Source organism: Argiope bruennichi, chromosome 11, assembly GCF_947563725.1.
Source record: "Argiope bruennichi chromosome 11, qqArgBrue1.1, whole genome shotgun sequence".
NCBI classification, from domain to species: Eukaryota; Metazoa; Arthropoda; class Arachnida; order Araneae; family Araneidae; genus Argiope; species Argiope bruennichi.
The window spans coordinates 66,616,405-66,631,995 of NC_079161.1; the positions used below are offsets into that span (position 1 = coordinate 66,616,405).

The 15,591-nt window shown below is 35.5% G+C and overlaps 4 protein-coding genes across 4 annotated transcripts; 3 read left to right on the plus strand and 1 right to left on the minus strand.

The window, feature by feature from the left end:
• The first annotated feature begins 449 nt into the window (after positions 1-449).
• Positions 450-2,364, plus strand: LOC129957542 (uncharacterized). The gene has a single exon (XM_056069897.1). The coding sequence runs from the start codon at positions 668-670 to the stop codon at positions 2,309-2,311; it is 1,644 nt and encodes a 547-aa protein (XP_055925872.1). The 5' UTR covers positions 450-667; the 3' UTR covers positions 2,312-2,364.
• A 3,921-nt stretch (positions 2,365-6,285) lies between these two features.
• LOC129956595 (uncharacterized) lies at positions 6,286-7,398 on the plus strand. Its single transcript, XM_056068523.1, has one exon. The coding sequence runs from the start codon at positions 6,286-6,288 to the stop codon at positions 7,396-7,398; it is 1,113 nt and encodes a 370-aa protein (XP_055924498.1).
• A 2,419-nt stretch (positions 7,399-9,817) lies between these two features.
• On the plus strand, positions 9,818-11,092 carry LOC129956596 (uncharacterized). Its single transcript, XM_056068524.1, has one exon. It carries the CDS (start codon positions 9,818-9,820, stop codon positions 11,090-11,092), a length of 1,275 nt encoding a protein of 424 aa, XP_055924499.1.
• A 111-nt stretch (positions 11,093-11,203) lies between these two features.
• Positions 11,204-13,276, minus strand: LOC129956597 (uncharacterized). The gene is made up of 3 exons (XM_056068526.1): positions 13,129-13,276; positions 11,736-12,522; positions 11,204-11,213 (listed from the first exon to the last, which is right to left on the minus strand). The coding sequence occupies exons 1-3, from the start codon at positions 13,274-13,276 to the stop codon at positions 11,204-11,206; spliced, it is 945 nt and encodes a 314-aa protein (XP_055924501.1).
• Between the last annotated feature and the right edge of the window lie 2,315 nt (positions 13,277-15,591).

A 15,591-nucleotide genomic window follows, 5' to 3' on the forward strand; every position in this document is an offset into this window, starting at 1 on the left:
TATGCTTCGCCATTTGAACACCACTTCTCTTTCCAATCTGTTACTTTTATTCAACAGAATTTGGAATGAGCAAAAATATCCTTCACAATGGCAGGAAGCAATTGTGATTCCAATCTTAAAACCCGATAAAGATCCATCGAACCCTCTGAGCTATCGACCAATCGCTCTTACGAGCTGCCTGTGCAAAACATTAGAACGTATGGTGAATGCTCGTTTAATTTATGAACTGGAGAAACAGGGTTGCATCTCCCCTATGCAAAGCGGTTTCCGCAGAGGCAGATCGACCTTTGATAACCTCATTTTACTTGAAACAGAAATACGCAATACCTTTGTTAGGAGGAATCACCTGGTCTCCATATTCTTTGACATTGAGAAAGCCTACGACCGTGCATGGCGCTATGGTATATTATCCACACTTTTTGAATTTGGTTTTAGAGGAAACATGCCCGTATTTATACAAAACTTTTTATCACTTCGTACATTTCGTGTTCGATTCGGTAATTTTTATTCAAATCATTTTATACAAACTGAGGGTGTCCCTCAGGGTAGTGTCCGTAGTGTAACACTTTTTATAGTTCATCTCAGTAAAGTTTTATCTGTTTTACCTTCATCTGTTCATGGAACACTTTATGTTGATGATTTGCAGATCTCATGCCAAGGTAGCAACATGAATTTAATTGAGAGACAATTGCAAAATGCAGTTGATAGAGTGGTAAATTGGTGTAATAACAATGGCCACACTATCTCTCCCGAGAAGAGTCGATGTATTCATTTTTGTAGGAAGAGAAATATCCATTCAGATCCTGTTATCTTAATACGAAACATGGCAATTCCAGTTGCGACTGAAATACGCTTTTTGGGTGTAGTTTTCGATCGTAAACTCACTTTCCTTCCTCATATCTTACAACTGAGGAAGAGGTGTGAGAAAAACTTGAATATCTTGAAAGTACTTTCTAAAACATCTTGGGGTGCCGATCGAACCTCCCTTCTCCGTGTCTACCAAGCCATCATTCTTTCGCGCATAGACTATGGGTGTATGGTATATGGTTCTGCACGCCCTTCTGTTTTGCGGCGACTTGATACCGTACACCATTCTGCTCTCAGGATCTGCTCGGGAGCTTTTCGCACTTCTCCAGTTGAGAGCTTATATGTTATTTGCCACCAATTGCCACTTTATTTGCGATGTAAAAAATTGTCTACGTTATATTATTTTCGTGCAAAGTCCGTCTCAAATCATCCCATATGCAGCACGGTAATACCTGTTAGTCTAAGAAGAATTTATAATTCCCGACCCTCAAATATTCTTCCATTTTTAGAGAGAGTTAAAACTTCCCTGAATGACTCGAATCTTTATAATGTTACCATTAAATCTCTTGATTTGTATTCCTTTCCCCCTTGGGATATTCCCCCTTTTTCTTTTCTGAACCCATTCTTGGGATTTGATAAAATTTCGACTAGTCCTATTATTTTCCAACAGATTTTTCATGAGCACCGCTGTCAGTATTCTTCTTTTATCCCAGTATATACAGATGGCTCAAAATCAAATGAACATGTTGGTTGCGCCATTGTGACTCCATCTGATATACTCAGCTATCGTCTAAACAATTGTTGTTCTGTTTTTACTGCTGAGTTGATGGCAATTTTTTGCGCTCTTCAGGAAATTCCGCCTTCAGCTCAGCGTAATTTTATCATATACACCGATAGTATGAGTGCTTTGGAGGCACTTGCTCATTTTCATAACCAGATGTATCCAGTGGCTATCCAAATTTTATCTATCTGGCAGCTATTACAAAACAGGGGCTTTAATATTCTTTTCTGCTGGGTTCCGGGTCATGCAGGTATTTCGGGCAATGAAAGGGCAGATTTTGCAGCCAAATCTGCATCAATGTTTCTGTCTCAGGCCCTCCCATATTGTGATGCTAAAAGGTCATTTGTATGCCGACTTTTTGCTACTTGGCAAGAATCTTGGGATCTGCGGATCCACAACAAATTGCATTCAATAAACCCAAGGACTGATTTGTGGCCTGTTCACCCTATACGAGAGGTTGATGTCAAATTGACACGCCTCCGTATAGGACATACACGCTATACGCATAAACATCTCATTTTTGGCGAGGCGGCACCTAAATGTCCCACATGTCGTGTAGATTTCACCATTAATCATATTTTAATCGAATGCCCATCTTTTAATTCCTCTCGTTTAAACTTTTTTAAGTCATCGTCATTGGCTTTGCAGGACCTGGTGGGTGAGAAATTCCACCCAAACATTTTTAAATTTTTAAAATCCATTGGCTTTTACACCTGTATTTAATACTTTTAACTTTTGTTCACGCTTGACTTCCTCAACGCTTCATTATAATGCGTTCTTTGCACCACTGTTTCATTTAGATTTTAACCTTGTACGTACTTGAACATTTATTTTTGAATCTGAATGTAGATAACTTTTTCTTTTATACTTTATCATGTCTGGTTTTATAGTTTGGTATATGATTTTACCATTTGCTTGGCGCAGCATGATCAAGTATGGTTCTTGCGCCAAAAAACCCTAACGAACCAACCAACCAACTGATCACCACCTTTACTGGTCTGATTGTTTTGGGAGGAATTACATAGAATTCAAACCCGTTGTCTTTGACAGGCGCCTCAATCTCAGGAGACACCCGTGCACATGTCAAACCTGATTGGTTCGTTCGATCACATGACTTCAAGCTATACATCATAGGAAATCTTCTGTTGGCTATTTATCTTTCTCTTTGGCAATTAGATGCTTACTTTGGCGAAATTAATTTGGAAATAGAAATCAACACTGTAGTATATTGTTTTGTAATTCAGTTGATTTAAATTTTACACTCACATCTATTTTATAATAAAGCTGATGTAGAAGAAATCATTGTCTGCTACATGTTTCTAAGTTTATTTACAAGTATACATGCATATTTTTTTGAAAGTATTATATGAAATAATTAATTGTATATGCTAACTGAAATTTTTCTTGAATCCTTATTTTCAATTTTCTTTTATTTTCAAATCAGGAATTCCTTACACTCTTAAAAGTGATATATGTCATTTAAAACTAACAATACTAAGGATGTATGAACTTCATTTTTTGTTGTGTTGACTATAGTTTCTAACTTTATTTCAGCTTAAAAAAGTAATTGAAATAGTAAAAGTGAAAAGTAAAAACTGAATTTTATTAAAAAAATATTAATTTTCAATTTAAAGTACAATTCTTTTTATTTTCCAAGAATAAACCATGTAATGACTATGGCAATTAGTGAAACTAATACTTTAAATGAAATATTAATTATGAAAGTATAAGAAAAATTACCTAAATTGTATTAAATTTTAGTAGTGAAGATTTCTGAATAATTTTTTTTCTTACAGAAGGTGCAACCAGATCTTTCCAAAATAAAAAAAATTGCCTGAAAATTGTTATTTGAGAAATTTTAACTCTTTAAAAATTTAATTGTGAAAAAACATTGTTGCATAACAGGTATAATTTGTAGTAATAGAATGAACATAGTTGATGATTGTCGATGTAAAATTTAAAGCAATGGGCATCATTTGCTGTTACTAAATTAAGAAAGAAATCAGTAACATAACTAGTTACATTTTATTACCAAAAGGGTTAGCTCAAGTTTGGAGTAGAGTGGACAATTTTTCTTTTAATATCTTAATAAATAAACCTTCATAAATTACAAGAGCATAATAGACAATACATTCAAATTTAAAAAGGCTGTTTCCTTTGACTCTTCATATATATATTGAGGGCACTGACATTGTAACTAAACTCTTATTGCCTTCAGACATTCCCTGTCCTTGAGATAGCCATATATTAAATGGGCTGAGTATTAAAGCATAAAAAAGCAAATTATATGCATTTTTTATGAAAAAAATAGAATTACTGTTCTCTTTACTGAGAATGATTTTCATAGATTTGAAAACTTACAAAACCTTTTCATTTCATCAAATAAAGCTTTATATAATTAAAAACGTTTATAAATGTTGTCTTTCAATAAAAATGAAATGCTCAGATCTACAAAACTCTCACTGGATTCATTTTAACATATGTGTTCAGAACTTAAGGCAATAACTTCACATGGAAAAACTCTTTATTTCTATATTTGAAAAGAAAATATTACGAACTGTTCTTAGTGATGCTGATAGTATTAAAGAATGCAAATATTCCAAGGGGAGAAGCTCCATCTCAAATCCTTTCTATATTTTGATTTTTTTTTTAAAGCTACATTACTTTTAAAAATTAATATGTCTTCAGTTCAATATAAATTTTAGAGCTAATGATTGAATTTCATACTCTTATCTAATACACTTAATTGTTGAAAGAAATAAAAATGCATGTATTTATAGAATATTTTTCTCATATTCTGTATTTCTTACTTTTATTCTTATAAAAAAACTTTATATTTTTTACTTTCATTCTATGAACATTATATTTTTAATAGATTCTTATTTAAGCCATTTGAGATCTGGGTTGAAGAATTGGGAGGTGATTGTATTACTTGAAATTAGGATTGTAACTTGGATAATTACATTAAGAATTAATTACATACTTGTATATATGTAAAATCTGAAAAATAAGGAATGAAAACAAGTACCATTGCAAATAAAACAATTTATTACTTGATAATGAACAAATTTTTTTTTTCAATTTAAAGGTGCAAATAATGGAGATTATGTTACAAAAATACAAATACAAAATAAAGAAATTAGATACAAAGTAAATTTCGAATAATATAATCCACATACATTTTACAATGGAGTAAGTTAAACATACATACACAATATTACTTAAATATATTAATTTTATTATATAATATAAATTTAAAAAGGAATGTACAAAAATTAACAATCACTAACACATCTAATAGGGTGATACACATGCAATCATAAACATGTGAAGATACAGAAAACATTAGAAGACAATTATTATTTATGTATACGATTGTAAGAAAGAAGAGATCAGACTTGTCATAAAACTAAGAATAAACATGCAGACATATTGATACAAAGTTGCCAACGACATATTGATACAAAAGAATAACATTTGCTTACTTGGAATAACAATGATCAGGATTAGTGTTACTAGAGTGCAACATTTCTTTCTTTAAGAGAACATTTTTCTTTATTTCAATTTCAGCAGAGTTAGGTTTAGAAAGCTTAATTTTTTTATTTGAATAAGGCTTCTTAACCGAATAAAATCGTTTTTGCTTAAGAATCTTCTTATTTGATGGTTCATAAGCTATTTTAGGATGACAAGGAAAGGAATATTCAGAATTAACTCCTAATAAATGTTTAATTGCTATTAAGTGATTTTTTTATTTGATGTGACACAACATCATCCATTGTTGTTAAAGAATTCAGTTTATTATAAACTATACCCATTGTAACCTTATTACATTCTAACTGACTAGGGCCTACTTCTGTAATAATTTTAGATTCAGAATTTATAATAGAAATAGTGGAACTGTTTTTATTTAGTGGACCGCAAAAGTTATTGTTTTGGCTAGAATTTATTGAAATGTAATGTATATGCTTACATAAAAAATTAGAGATCATGTAATCATGACAAGTACATGATTTCACACATAAAATACAATTTCTGCAACCCCTCAGGGGCTCACCTACTATAGGTGAGTACGGGTGTCCCAATCCCGAGGTTCCCAGGGATCTTTACTCCCTTTATGATTTACTCTCCACTACATCTTCTGCTGTCTCCTTTTCTTTCTTTCCCTCGAGGGTAGTCGAGGGAGCTCTCCATGAGAAGCTGTCGCCGCTCTGTTTGCTTCTTGCTTCTCATGGACAGCCACAAACCCCCACGTGTTGGCCGTGCGTGGCGACCCATTAAACGGGAGGTGCACTGTGGTCCCCGGTGTGTCAATCGGCTTGTAGATGGTCACGTAAGTGGTTAGTCTGCTAGGGATCAAGCGAAGGGGTTACTCCTTGGGCTTGGCGTTAAGGGTGGTCACTGTCCCCGGGGGTAACTCCGAGCGTATAGGTACCAGTTAGCATTATGGTAAGTGCTGAGGCTAGGGATATCTAGAGCCAGTTACTGCCATCCCGAGTAGGGCTCCGTGGTGGGCGATGCCGCTGGGCCTGAATCCCCATCAATATCGTATGGGCAAAAAAAACTTTGCTCCCTTCAGTGGGCAACAGAAGAACGTTAACATTTTTGAAAAACCCTTTGACAAATTCTTTGTTATCAAACGCATTTCAGAAAACAATGAATCATTTAATAGTGTCTCACCATTTCTAGTAGAAAAAGCAATGACAGGAGCAGTTGGAGAAGTTGTATCAACTCGGAAACTTCGCTCTGGCGACTTACTTGTAGAAGTCGGTAGTCGCAAACAATCTCAGCAAATAATTAAACTGAAGGCATTAGCATCTATAACTGTTAGTGTAAGCGCTCATAGGACGCTTAATTCTTCAAAAGGCGTTATAACCTGTGGCGAGCTATTCAACGATACCTTGGATAAAATTACAGCAGAATTGAAACCCGAAGGAGTGACGCATGTGCGCCGGATAACAATTCGGCGGGATGGACAACTTCTTCCTACAAAACACTTTATTTTGACATTTAATAGACCTAAATTGCCAGAACGGGTAAAAGTGGGCTATATGAGACTAGCAGTGAGGCCTTACATACCGAATCCTCTCCGGTGCTTTCAGTGCCAACGATTTGGACACTCGAAATCCAACTGCCGCGGGACTCTCACTTGCGCCCGGTGTGCAGTAAAAGGCCACGAAAGTCAGCAGTGTTCTGCTGAAGAAAAATGTGTGAGTTGCAATGGCAACCACACTTCATTTTCTAGATCTTGTCCACGATGGTTGATGGAGAAACAGATTCTAACAGTTAAGCATAAAGAAAATATCTCATACTCTGAAGCTAGGTGTAAAGTTAATGTCCAGACACCGACACCTGGTGTAACTTATGCTTCCGTTTTGCAAAAACAGTTTTGTGCAAATTGCTCTTGCACTAATTGTGTTAAAAATATCAGTGAAAGTAAACCGCCTGTGAAATCAGATTCAGATACTGAAAAGTCCGTAACTAGTGCTCCTGAAACTGGGAAACCTGAGATAGTTCAACGCAAACGAAAATCGAATAAATCGCTAAAACTTAAGCTTTCGAAACGTGGTGTTTCCGAAAAACAGCTTTCTCAAAAGATAAAAGCGTCAAGTTTACATAACTCTGTCGCTCTGGGACTTGCGAGTCAGGGTATAGTCCAAAAGGATCTATCGTCCATTTTCAGTGGCGTGCCCAAAAGTCCCGAACTTATCGCACTACATCCATCCGAAGAGGAGGATGAAATCCAAATGAGTTGCGATTTATCGACAACTCTAACTAATGTCCCTAATACCTCTCATGCAACATTTTCTTGATGGGTCATTTCCTTTCTTGGAACTGTCGTGGCACTCGATCCAAGCTAAATGAAATTAGGACCATCCTTAACGATTTTCATCCAGCTTGCTTCTGTCTTCAAGAAACTTTCTTGAAATCAAACATGCCTCTTAAATTGCGGGGTTATAATACTGTTCGGAAAGATTCGGACAGTAATTCGCATAATTCTGGAGGCGTTTGCATTCTGACCTCCAATTCTTATCCCAGCACACCTCTCTCATTTCATACTAATTTGCAGGCTGTGGCGGTTCAAGTACATGTACGAACATTAATTACAGTCTGTTGTGTTTATTTACCGCCTAATGATTCAATCAGTCAAAAAGACCTTGATAGTTTAGTAGCGCAACTTCCAGCACCATTTATTTTACTTGGTGATTTCAATGGCCATAGTACGTTGTGGGGTTCGCATAGCACAAATTCTCGTGGACGACAGATTGAGCAGTTCATCACTAATAATGCTCTCTGTCTGCTAAATAATGAAGAGAAAACGTACTTCCACGAACCCTCGCGTACCTTTCACAGTTTAGATCTCGCCATATGTTCACCAATGCTTTTTCCGTTGCTAAATTTTACAGTTGGAAACGATTTACACGAGAGTGATCATTTTCCTGTAATAGTATCTCATGCTGATTGTGGTGGTACGACTCAAGGTCGACCTCGCTTCCTATTCCAACATGCGAATTGGACTGATTTTTCACAACTGGCTAAAATTACTGAAAATATGATTAACACAGCAGATATCTCGTCAGCAGTACAGATAGTCCACGATTGCATTATGAAAGCTGCAAATAAATGTATCCCCAAAAGCTCACCCCGTCTACGGAAATTCCGCAGACCGTGGTGGAACAAGGCTTGTTACGACAGTTATAAGAAACAAAAACAGCTTTGGAACAAATTTCGCAGATACCCAACAACAGAAAATCTTGTTGCATTTAAGCGAGCCAAAGCTTATGCTCGCTGCATTCGACGGCGTAGCCAGAGGAAATCCTGGCTTAAATACGTCTCCTCCATCACTTACTCTACCTCTAGCAAACTACTATGGAGGAAAGTGAAGGCAGCTAATGGAATATATCCGGAATTTTCATTTCCTGTGTTGAAATCGGGAAATGTAATTTATTCCTCACCTGTAGAAGTTGCCAATGTTCTCGGGCGAGCATTTGAAAAAATTTCGGCTATTAATTCATACAGTCCTAAATTTCAAGTGAACAAAAAGCGAGTGGAAGGAATTAATTTAAATTTTACTGCACGTAAATCTCTTGCGTACAATAACGCTTTTAATCTGTTTGAGCTGAAGAACGCCTTGCGTCAAGCACATGAAACTAGCCCTGGTCCTGATGGAATCACTTACAGTATGCTTCGCCATTTAGATGAGGTGTCGCTGTCCAATTTGTTAAAACTTTTTAATCGAATCTTGTATGAGCATAAATTCCCTAAACAATGGCAAGAGGCAATAGTGATTCCAATCCTTAAGCCGGGAAAGGATCCTGCCAGCCCTTTGAACTACAGGCCAATCGCTTTGACGAGTTGTATGTGCAAAACTCTCGAGCGTATGGTCAATGCCCGCTTAGTGTTTGAGTTGGAGAAACATGGATACATCTCACCGTTGCAGAGTGGCTTCCGACGAGGACGCTCAACATTTGATAACATAGTTCTTCTGGAGACACAAATTCGTAATGCCTTTGTTCGCAGGAATCATCTTGTTTCCATCTTCTTCGATATTGAAAAGGCTTACGATCGTACGTGGCGTTACGGTATTCTTCAAACACTTTTAAATTTGGATTTTAGAGGAAACCTCCCTGTTTTTATTCAAAATTTTTTGACTACTCGGATATTTCGTGTACGTGTCGGTAATTTTTATTCCGATACTTTTATCCAAGCTGAGGGTGTTCCACAAGGAAGTGTCCTCAGTGTTACGCTTTTTATAACTCATTTTAGCGAAATTCTACAACAACTTCCACCATCTGTTCAAGGGACACTATATGTTGACGATTTGCAGATTTCTGCTCAAGGCTGTAATATGCACTTGATTGAAAGGCAACTGCCGAATGCAGTGAACAAACTAGTTTCCTGGTGTGAAAGAAATGGGCACACTCTTTCTCCAGAAAAGAGTCGTTGCGTACATTTCTGCCGGAAGCGAAACATGCACCCAGATCCTATAATTAACATTCAAGGAAACGCCATTCCTGTTGAGGATGACGTGCGATTCTTGGGAGTGATTTTTGACAAAAGACTCCTTTTTGACAAAAGACTTTCCTTCCGCATATTCTATATCTGCGAAAGAAGTGTGAGAAATCTCTTAATATCCTAAAAGTGCTGTCAAATACTTCATGGGGAGCCGATCGCCCATCCCTTCTCCGAATATACCAAGCCGTTATTTTATCCCGTATAGATTACGGTTGCATGATATATGGTTCTGCACGCCCTTCTGTTTTGCGCAGGCTTGATACGGTGCATCATTCTGTCCTGAGAATTTGCTCTGGTGCTTTCCGCACATCACCTGTAGAAAGCTTATATGTCATCTGCAATCAAATGCCTCTAGATCTGCGACGTCGGAAATTAATTGCACAATATTATTTCCGAGTGCAGTCGATTCCGAAACACCCTGTTAGGCAGTTGTCTCTACCAGTTGGTCTTCGTAGACTATACGATGCACGCCAGTCTCACATTCTTCCCTATTGTGAGAGAGTAAAAATTCTGCTGATTGATTCGGGACTCCATGAGACTACAATTCAACCTATTAATTACTTTTCTTTCCCACCTTGGGATACTCCAAATTTCTCATTCTTGAACCCGTTTACGGGATTTGACAAATCCACAACAGCACCTATTATCTTTCAGAAGCTCTTTCAAGATCATCGCAGCCAGTATTATTCGTACACAGAAGTATTCACTGATGGGTCAAAATCTAATAGTCATGTCGGTAGTGGTGTTGTTTTACCTACTCAGACATATAGCTACAGTTTGCCCACATCATTCTCTGTTTTGACTGCTGAATTGGTTGCAATAACACATGCCCTTGAAGTGATTTCAACTTCTTGTACACGCACCTTTTGCATCTACACTGACAGCAAGAGTGCTTTGGAATCTCTTTCCAATTTCAGTTATTTAATGCATCCGGTTGCTTTGGAAATCCTGGTTTTTCTTCAATCCCTTGAAAACAAAGGGTTCGAAATTCTATTCTGCTGGGTTCCGAGCCATGTCGGAATACCTGGAAATGAAATGGCAGATGCTGCAGCAAAATCCTCAAGCACTTTTCATGAGCGAGCGCTTCCGCATGGCGATGCAAAGACATGTTTTGCTCGGCACGTTCACATGTTGTGGCAACGATCTTGGGATCAGCAGATTTCTAATAAGCTGCATTCTCTCCAACCAATGATTTGCTTATGGCCTACCATTCCAGTGCGTGGGCTTGATGTAAAATTGGTTCGGCTCCGCATTGGTCATACACGATTCAGCCATAAACACCTTTTATTTGGTGAACCATGTCCAAAATGCACGACATGCCATACAGTTTTAAGTGTACGTCATGTTTTAATCGATTGTCCTGCTTTTAATAATCAACGGTTACGATTTTTTAATACAGTGTCTATAGACATTCTTGAACTACTGGGTGAGAAACCTCACTCTAACATTTTTAAATTTCTGCAGACCATTGGTTTGATGCATTTTATTTAAGTTTTGTCCAATTTGGAATCTTTTTCGTGTGTCAGTAATTTATGAACTTTTACTTTTTTCATGGATGGTTTTTAAATACCGTTTTAATGCATCGGCTTGCGATTGGAATTTTTAACCTTGCCTAGTTTTTTTAATCGGAATAACCTCTTTAAATATCTTTGAAATGCTTCTTACCATTTGATTGGCGCAGCATGGCCAGATATGGCTTTTGCGCCATAAAACCTAAACAACCAACCAACCAACCAATTTCTGCAAGCAATTATACAAGTGTCATTGCAAGAATGAACTTTTATTACATTATATACGTTTTTACATGAAATAACTTTCCACTCATTTTCTTTAATTTGCTCGAAAGTTGCTTGTAAATTTTTACCATCCCTGTGCCTTTTAAAATTTTGTGTTGCCTTTTTAGTGATTTTACCCTTTTGAGTTTTAATGTAATAATGAAAATTTTTATCATTTACTAATCTAATTAATTCAAAAATAACTTTATCGACTCTTTTTTGTCTTTTTCCCTTCTAAATAAATATGTTTTAAACTTCTATGAAAATTTTCAATATGCATATTAGTATTAATTTTAGCTCCTTTTCTAAAACAATATGCCCACATCTCGCATCTTGAATGATAATTATTAAAAAAATACTCATAGAATTCTTTTGTATTGATATCTTCATTTAGCATCTCGCAAAAGCTGCTAAGCATATTTTTAAAATTATTTTCATCCAATGCATACATTAGAGTCTTTAAAGTTTTATATATATCTTCCCGTATTTCCTTTTTTACAGAATTTAATTTTTTCCTCCATGCTCGATCTACATGCCAAGCACATAATAAATAATGATCACATGGAACAAACACACTAACCCAAGCATTTTTAAACATAACAGCATCATCACTCATAAAAAATTTTGGAATGATGCTGGTAGACATTGTTGTCTTAATACATTGAAAAAAGTGGGTTAAAATTACAGTGTTTACTGAAGATGAAATACAAAAGGCAACAGGAATACCTTCCTCGTATTCATCAATCACAAGCACAGTAACCAATTCAAAGTTGTAATTTGAAATACTGTGAGTTGAGTCAACACAGATTCGATCTGCTCCTAAACGATAAAATATAGATTTTTGAAAATGTGTCATGAGAACTAGCATAAAGTCTTTATTTTGAATTGTAGGGTGAGCATCATCCTGTCTTTTATAGAAGAGAACAGGATTATCCTTCTCGATCTTCATTTTATCGACCCAAGCACAGACATTCATCTCGTCATCTTGAATAATGGATCCTCTACTAGGAAGCATAATCCCGAAATCTCTCTTGATGTTTTGCAGATCTTTCCTGGTAGTAAGGTGTTTTCTTCCAAATGACGTATCCAAGGACTGCCGAATATCTTGCAAGATATTTTTTTCAGCAACACCTTGAAGAAGTTTACCTGAAATACATTTAAAAAAAGGTCTTTAGGCATAAAAATTTTAGCAACATTTTAAAGATTAACAACCATTTTCACCATCTAGTTTGGTGAGTACAAGCATAGAGCAATAAAGAAGCTGTGTTAAAATAATATTAGTTTTGTATACCAGATGCATATATTTATTTCAAAATGAGATATCAATTTAATGTGAAATTTGTTAATTTAAGGAATTATGATTAATTAAATTTTTAATCATGTCAAAACAATTCTTTCTATAATAACCCATGTATAAGTAGAATTTATTTACACAATAGAGAATGAAGTCTAATCTCTGGAATGTAAATACCCATTGGAGTTAAAAAGATTAAAGAATTTTCAATTAAATTTCAATATATCTAAAAGTAGATTTAATGGTTTATTTCCTAAAGGACATATTTATTAAATAATATTTAAAATAGACTACTTGCAAATCACTCAACCCGCAACTAAGAGTAGATTCTTATTCTCAACCTTAAATTCTACGATACTACTAAAAATTGCAATATAAAGGTTATAAAAAAAATGCATTCTTTTTATTTCCAGCAATATTATTTTACTTATTAAATGTTATTCTAAAAATAACTTTACCTGCTATTAACTCTTTCTCAACTTCAGGCAAAGGCACATGGCATAATGACTGCTCATGTTTATAATGTCTCTTGTAATAGGAAACTTCAACATGAGAATCAAAATCTTTCACAAAAATTGCAGCTGTACAGTGAAATCCCATCTTCATAGTTCCTTGGGCCTTTAGTTGCCTTTTACGCGATTCAACTTTTGGTCTGTAGGAACCACTACGGTTACACCAGAAAGATGTGTAAACATGGTTTTCATTTTTCTTTTTCGAGTTTACAAAAAATTTAACATTGGTATTATTTTCTTCCTCTGGCAGCCACTGTTGGAAATCTACAAAAAATGTATATCTTTAAATATTTGATTGGTAAAAATTGTGCATAAGGATAAATATACAGTATATATTTACAATAGTCAAACTTTTCCTCTTAAAAATATTATAATTTTTAATGGAATCATTATTATAAACTCTAAACTTCTTAAAAAAATAATTTTACAATTCTTTTTGTTGATTATTTGTGACATTGAAATTATTCCAATCTTTTTTATAACAAATTCTGTCCTTCCTCTCTCTGAATGACTTTGTGCTGTTTTCTATTTTGGTTTAACATAAAGAGAGAAAAAAATATGCTTCCATGAGAGATTCTTTTAAATGCTATAACACTAAATCTAAGCAGTAAAATAAAAATATAATTGTTTTTTTAACCGTACTTTTAAGAACCGGATAAAAAAAACATTCTAGCAGTAAAGCCAAAGAATAATCTAAAATTTTTAGGCTGGTATATTTTGCACACGATTCTTCATTAAAAAGACAAATCAATAGTTAAACATGTCGAAGGAAACGTATCAAGCTAAACCGATACAAGTACTTACCCGAGTATTTCTCGAATTTCAGCTTTTCGCAATTTTCAATACCTTTCAATTCATGAAAAGTGCATAAATGCGCTCGAAAATCACATAACGTTGGGAAACTTTCTTCACATTTTTCCTCCTGGCACAAAATATTTGCCCTTACAACGTGATGAATTTTCCCCACGTGTGTCGATAAACTCTTTTTAGATGCGAAATGTTTTTCGCAATAAACACATACGAAATCACTTTCAAAAATTTTGTTATCACTTTTTACTCCATAAATGCGTGATAAATGGACATGCAAATTTCGTTTTTTATAAAATTCAGCTCCGCATAGCGTACACTTAAATTCCATGCTTATTGCTTATCCTTGCAATAATGAACAATGCTAACCGCTTCGTAGATAAAAATTGGTTACTGTAAAATTGGCGATAAACGCATTTGGCGGTTTTCAATTCACTGATCTGACAAACCAATCAGGTTCGACTTGTGCACGGGTGTCTCCTGAGATTGAGGCGCCTCTTGTCTTTGCACAATTTTTGGATAGTTTCGTGATTTTGAATGGTATCCGTATATACCTTCATGAAACAGTTCCCTAACCTAGCCTCAGTAACGTTCGTTTGAGATTTAAGCAAGTCAATGATTTTATTGTAATCTTTAACGAATCTTAGCATTATTGTTGGTAATTTTTCTATTTTTTTCCTCTTCAGTTTTATCATTTGAGGGGGTTTCTGTTATTTTATTTAGTTCCCGGTATTTATTTGTGGTAGTAATTGGGGCCCTTTCATGGGGGATTTGGGGGTTCCTGGCCGTTTTTCTTCTGGGGACAGTTTGGAATTGCTCTTGGTTATTAATGTGGGGGAAATTTTCTGATTGGTAAGCCAAACATCTCTCAGGGAATTCACATGCGGATATTTCAAGTAACAAACCTTTAAGGTGCTCCACTTGTTGGGATTTTGCCACCCTTTGGCCATGAAGTCCTTGGTATAATCCATTTTTTTCTAGCGAGTTTTGGGCATGCTTGAACTACTGGGCGAGAAACCTCACTCTAATACTTTTAAATTTCTACAGACAATTGGTTTGTTACATTTTATTTAAGATTTGATCAATTTGGAATCTTTTTTCGAGTGTCGGTAATTTTCGAACTTTTACTTTTTTCATGAATGATTTTTAAATACCGTTTTAATGCATTAGCTTGCGATTGAAATTTTTAACCTTGCCTAGTTTTTAATCGGAATAACCTTTCTTAATACTTTCGAAATGCTTCTTACCATTTGATTGGCGCAGCATGGCCAGATACGGCTTTTGCGCCAGGAAACCTAAAGAACCAACCAACTAGCGAGTTTCGGTTAATCTCCTTATCCATCGTTTTAATTTCTTAGCGCAACACTCAATATCAAGCTGAAGCATTTCGATTTCTAGCCTAAGTACCCTTCTTTTATCACAACTTCCGCAATAATCTATGGTATTATTTGTATCATCATCTATTGCCATGCCGTTGTCAACGCAAAGGCGTTTGACGGTTCTTCGGGTACGATCCGCGTTCTCGACATTCATTTATTCGAGTGGCGCAGCAGTCAGATTTGGCTTTTGTGCCAAAAACCCTAAATAACCAACCATCGACGG